We start from the raw sequence: 5,858 nt of genomic DNA, 5'->3' as shown, positions 1-5,858 counted from the left end.
TTTAAAAAAAAAAAAAAAAAAAAAAAAGTACTGAAGATCCATCATGTTTTCATAACATCTTTATTTTTTTGGAGAAAGTTTTGGTAACTGGTTCCTTTATCTAATAATCATGCTTGCCATACGTGGGGCGTTCATGTTCTACCGTGGAATACATTGGATGCATAGTAAAAGCCTTTAAGTAGCAAGTGATCCCTAAGTACGAGTAAAACCAGTATCCTTAACTGTCATTCCATCTACTGCAGGATCAAGTTAAAACTCCTTCACATGAAAGACAAGACCCTTCCTGATTTGGTCCCTGAGCAACTCTCTAAGCTCATCTCTCGCCAGTAGCAAGTGATCCCTAAGTACGAGTAAAACCAGTATCCTTAACTGTCATTCCATCTACTGTAGGATCAAGTTAAAACTCCTTCACATGAAAGACAAGACCCTTCCTGATTTGGTCCCTGAGCAACTCTCTAAGCTCATCTCTCGCCACTTCACTGTTCATTCTGCACCACAGTACTGTCTCCTCTTTTCCTTCCCCCTTCTCTGTCTGACAAGCTGTCCTTCTGCTTGATAAGTAAAATTATAATGTCTCCTCCATATGAAGCCATCTCTCACCTTTCCAGGAAAGTTAGGTGGTTCCTTCTCTATACGCTATGTACTAATAACATTGTAATATAATTATTGATATACATAATCTACCACTCCCACCAGACTGTGAACTCCCCCCTGCAAGTATTGAATTCTGTTTTTCTTTCCTTAGCCTTTATCTATGCCTGGCTCATCATGGGTGCTTAATAAGTATTTAATAAATAAGGTACACTGGTGTGATAGAGAATTGTGCATTTGGGATAATGATAAACTATGTTTTTTCAGATGCAGGTTTGGGAAAGCTGGTAACTCCCAAACACCAGGTGAAATTTTACTATTCTGCAGGGTCTAGACCAAATGCTACACCTCTTCCTTATAGCCTTGCTTAAATTCACTTGCCCCACAGTTAAAATTTCTCTCTCCTCTGGTTATTGAAATTTTGTTAAAGCACTTTAAATTCTTCCCTGTATTGTAGTTTTTACAAACCTTTTGTTAGGGTAGGACCAATGTTCTATTCATTTTTGCTTCCCCTTTAGCATTTCAGAGATAGTAGATATGTAAGAAATATTTGTTGAGTACAGTAATACATTTTTTTCTGATACATGCCATAATCCATTAGTTGAAATGAAAGATATGGCCTGGTATTTTTCTCCAGGTAATGCCCATTTTTCCTTCTTCCCTTCCTTCTTGTTCAGACAAGGAAATATCTGATGAGGAAGGGTCTGGAGATGGAGATTCAGAGGGACTGGGTCTGGGAGAATCCGATGAGAATGCGCTGAGTGCTGCTGAGGAACAGGAGTGCAGTGATGAGGAGAGCAGTCTGGCATGGAGGAAGAAGAGCAGAAGCTGCTCTGCAAAAACCCCAGGCTTCAGCATCCAGAACATCAGTGACTTTGAGAAATTTACCGAAGGAATGGATGACCTTGGGAGCAGTGAGGAGGAGGATGATGAAGAGGAGGAGGGTGGCATGGAAGAGGGGGATGGTGAGGAAGACTTGGAGGGTGAGAGTGAGGAAGACAGGACCGGAGACAGGAACAGTGAAGACGATGGTGTGGTGATGACCTTCTCCAGTGTCAAAGTTTCTGAGGAAGTGGAGAAAGGAAGAGCTGTAAAGAACCAAATAGGTTTGTACATGGTTTTGCTGATTACCTGTTTTTTTATGGTATCTGCGTTCGATCTACTTTTTGTTTGTTTGTTTTGGCTGTTCTGTCTCTCCTGTGTCCTTCCAATTAGTTTGCAACATGCCCCACTTACCTAGAGGCCCAAAGCCCCATTCCTCCTTGCTTAGCCAGCCATTACTGCACTGAGCTGCTTAGCCGGTTCTGCTCTAGTACTTCCAGCAACTATGGAAGATTGAAGAGAAGAATGTTTTCTCGTCTCCTTGGGCTTTTTAGCATTCCCACTCTCATGTAGCAAATGTTTGCTTCCAAGATACTGAATTTACTTCCTATAATAGAGAACATTTCCATGGTATGAAGCTGGTAAAGCTGTGCTGCTTAGAGACTGGTGTGGTTTGCTGTCCCTTCCACTTCCTTTTTATAACTGAAGGATTGGGTTCTATTTTCTTCTTTCTCAGCCCTGTGGGACCAGCTCTTGGAAGGGAGAATCAAACTACAAAAAGCTCTGTTGACCACCAACCAACTTCCTCAACCAGATGTTTTCCCTGTTTTCAAGGACAAAGGTGGCCCAGAATTTGCCAGCGCCCTAAAAAATAGTAAGCTTACAACATATTGTGATACTTAAAACCACTGTGCTACGTTGGGATGTACTGGGATTGATGTAAAAGAAGACAGGGAGAAGATTTGATTTTAGTGATATTATGGTACAGAATAGTAGTTTCAACTCTTTTTATTTATTTATTTATTTTTTGATAGCACTATTACCCTTTTAGCAAATGAAGAAAGTTTGATTGAAATGGTTTGGGTGCTTGCTCCATGTCTATTTCTCTTCTTCTCACCTGCCCTCACTCTCCCCTTTCACTTTCCCTTGGCTTTCTGAGTTATTTTGTTAATGCTCTGAGAACAATTTGAAAACCCACTGGTGTAGAACAAAAGGGAGAGAAGGAGTGACTAAACCTAGTTCATTTAAGTTGGGTGTATTAAGTGCTTAAAAGATGCCTTCCTTTGGGAGGTTTTTTGAACAATGTGCTCAGATATCTCATTCATATCTTCTTTTGGGTGGCGTACAGTGAGGAAAGATGACTGCAGAGGGGAGAACAAGTTTGGAAGAGAATTGCTGAACTATAAAGTCAAAGAATTTGGGCCGGCCCGGTGGCGCACTGGAGAGAGCGCCGCTTGGGAGTGTGGTGGCGCTCCCACCGAGGGTTCGGATCCCATGTGGAGACCAGTTCCCGTTCACTGGCTGAGCGTGGTGCGGGCGCAACACCGAGGGTTGCGATCCCGTTGCCAGTCCCCGGTACGGGCGCGACACCGAGGGTTGCGATCCCGTTACCGGTCAGTAAAAAAAGACAAAAAGGAAAAAAAAAAAAGTCAAAGAATTTTAGAGGAGAAAAAGAATTTAGAGATTGTTTGGTTCCTAGACCCCTCATTTTACAGATGAGAGAACTGAAGCCCAGAGAAGTTGGCTTTCCCAAAGTTACAGAGTTTATTCATGCATGGCAGAGATGAAATTCCAGCTTTTCTGCCTTGTGAGCTAGGGGGTCTTCTTTCTGTACCACACTGCCTCCTGTGTGCTGCGTGCCTGTGTGCCCCATGGCACTGAAGGACTGGGGCAGAGGGAGATTTGGGGTGAGTGTACGGGGGTTGGAATCACTATTCCTTATTTGCATACTGAGACTTAGTGTTTTCATTTGCTCTTTAAAACCTATTTTTAGAGTATCATGTAGTTAGAATTGAAAGAGACCTGAGAAGGACTTCTAATTTGGCATTTGCTTCTAGGCAGAACCACTTTAAACCATTCAAGATAAATGTATAGGATTTCGAGGGTAGAGAATTCTGTGAATATTTCTTGTAGGAGAATATCTTATTTAATTAGGAATGACTTCCTACGGTCCTGTATTTAGGTTTTGTGTTCTGCCATACTTGAAGTCTGTGTCCAGTGTGAAAAGTCTGGGCAGTCCTTCCAGGAACCTTGTATATACTGTGAGCATGGGTCTTTTGTATCCCCTCCCCCAACTTTGCCTCCTTCCTTCCATGAATAGATGATAGATTGATGGTTTTCAAATTTTTTGAGATTTTTGGAGCACTTCTCTGCTATTTTTAATGCCCCAGTTCCTCGTATGTCTTTGGAATTAGACCTAGACTGCTCTATATTAAATGTCTTAAATATTCCACAATAAGGCCTTTCTGTTTTATTACTCATTATTCTACTTGCTTGAGCCTTTTCCATTTTTTTTTTTTTTTTGCATTCATCTTAAAATAAAGGGGTCTGGCCAGTTACTCAGTTGGTTAGAGCGTGGTGTTATAATACCAAGATCAAGGGTTCAGATCCTTATACTGGCCAGTCACAAAAAAAAAAAAAAAAAAAGACATTTTAAGGATTAGTCAGCGTCAGGTATAATATTTCCTTTTTTGTCTTAGCATCAGGTGTAATGGACACAGTTTTATTTTTGGATACCATTTATTTTTTTATTTTATTTTATTTTTTTTTTAAAAGATGACCGGTAAGGGGATCTTAACCCTCGACTTGGTGTTGTCAGCACCACGCTCAGCCAGTGAGCGAACCGGCCATCCCTATATGGGATCCGAACCCGTGGCCTTGGTGTTATCAGCACCGCACTCTACCGAGTGAGCCACGGGCCGGCCCCTGGATACCATTTAGTTTCTTTAGCCATTTTATTTTTTTTATTATTATTTTTTTCCTTTTTGTCTTTACTGACCGGTAACGGGATCACAACCCTCGGTGTTGCGCCCGCACCGCACTCAGCCAGTGAGCGGGAACCGGTCTCCACATGGGATCCGAACCCTCGGCGGGAGCGCTGCCGCGCTCCCAAGCGGCGCACTCTCCAGTGCGCCACCAGGCCGGCCCTTTTTAGCCATTTTAATGTTATTTATCTTTTATTTTACAACAGTTCTTATCTTTTTAATCTGTCTTTTTTGTACTTACCCAGTTGCCTCTTTGCCTCATTGGTGAACCTCAGTTAATCTCACAGATGTCTATTAGTCTGACAACATGGGTTGTGGTGAAGGGAGAAGAAAGAAATGTTTGTTTGGTATCACCAGTCTAAGATGAGAGGGTAGGGAGTTCTCTAATAACCACAATATCTGTGCATCTGAAGGATAGCTGATTTTTGTTTCAACTGTCTTATGGCACTGTGATGTAATATGTTGTACACTTCCCTGTCTTGGTAAATAGAGTTTAAGAGGAATTTCTTGGCTACATTTCTCTGGATGAGCTATTTATACTGTGCTATATAGCTGGTGTGGAACATAGGCTGAATTTGTACCAACCCCAGAACAAACACTGGAACTTAATGTCTTTAATTAAATCTTTTTTTTTAGTTTGCTTGGTCTTACAGAGTAAAGTGGGACTGCCTGGGTGTAGATTTCATCTCAGCAATGGATTAGCTGTGTGCCTTGGGCAAGTTACTTAACTTCACAGTAAAATGGGGATAATATGTTTGTGAGGATTAAAGGACTTAATATAAAGCATTAGCGTGGTGTCTGGCACACGTCACAACATGAATGTTAGGTACTAGTATTATCTTTTTCTACTGAAAGAGGCATTCGACAGTGTTCAACCACGTGAATGCTTGTCAGTGTAACTAACCATCATCCCCATTGTTCAGTGTTGTTTAAACTTTTTATTAGTATTCAAATTCCCTATATACTTTAAATCAACTGTTTAGGAAAGTGGTAGTGTTTAGTCTACTATACACTATATACTATATGAATACATAATTCAGCTTCAGCCTTTTATGACACTGTGGAGAGGTGGCTAGACTTCCTTATTGCCAAACCCAGATACTACCTCTCTGAAGCATTTAACCTTTCCTTGAAATATTTTCCTTTGGCTTTGATGACACTGATTATGCTGTTTGGGTTCTCCTTTCTTTTTGATCTCTTCTCTTATGCTCTTCTTTTATCCTCTCAGTATAAATTTCATTGCATTTAGAATCCTGTCTTCAGGTTATATTTTCTCAATATATTCTCTCCTCAGCAACGTCATTTACTTTCATAGCCCTAGCCTCTAAAACAGCAGACTTCCAGCTATACTCTAGCCACAGTAAACTCCTGAGCACCATGCCTTTCTACCTTCAACATCCTAAATTCTCTTCTCCCGAAATGAAATGAATATTCCACCACTACCACCCCCCCCACCCCCCC

At 41.2% G+C, this 5,858-nt stretch overlaps 1 protein-coding gene across 1 annotated transcript in view; it reads left to right on the top strand.

Annotated features, from left to right (window-relative positions):
• The window catches only part of AATF (apoptosis antagonizing transcription factor), a 101,011-nt gene that overhangs the window by 3,710 nt on the left and 91,443 nt on the right, over positions 1-5,858 (top strand). Inside the window, exons 3-4 of the mRNA XM_008569807.1 lie at positions 1,269-1,697; positions 2,150-2,287. Coding sequence (XP_008568029.1) covers positions 1,269-1,697; positions 2,150-2,287 — 567 coding nt within the window. The remainder of the gene's footprint in view (positions 1-1,268; positions 1,698-2,149; positions 2,288-5,858) is intronic.

The sequence above is a fragment of the Galeopterus variegatus genome, unplaced genomic scaffold, assembly GCF_000696425.1.
Source record: "Galeopterus variegatus unplaced genomic scaffold, G_variegatus-3.0.2 Scaffold531, whole genome shotgun sequence".
Classification (NCBI taxonomy): domain Eukaryota; kingdom Metazoa; phylum Chordata; class Mammalia; order Dermoptera; family Cynocephalidae; genus Galeopterus; species Galeopterus variegatus.
The sequence above is the reverse complement of the archived record's forward strand: the minus strand, read 5'-3'. Positions and strand labels throughout refer to the sequence as shown.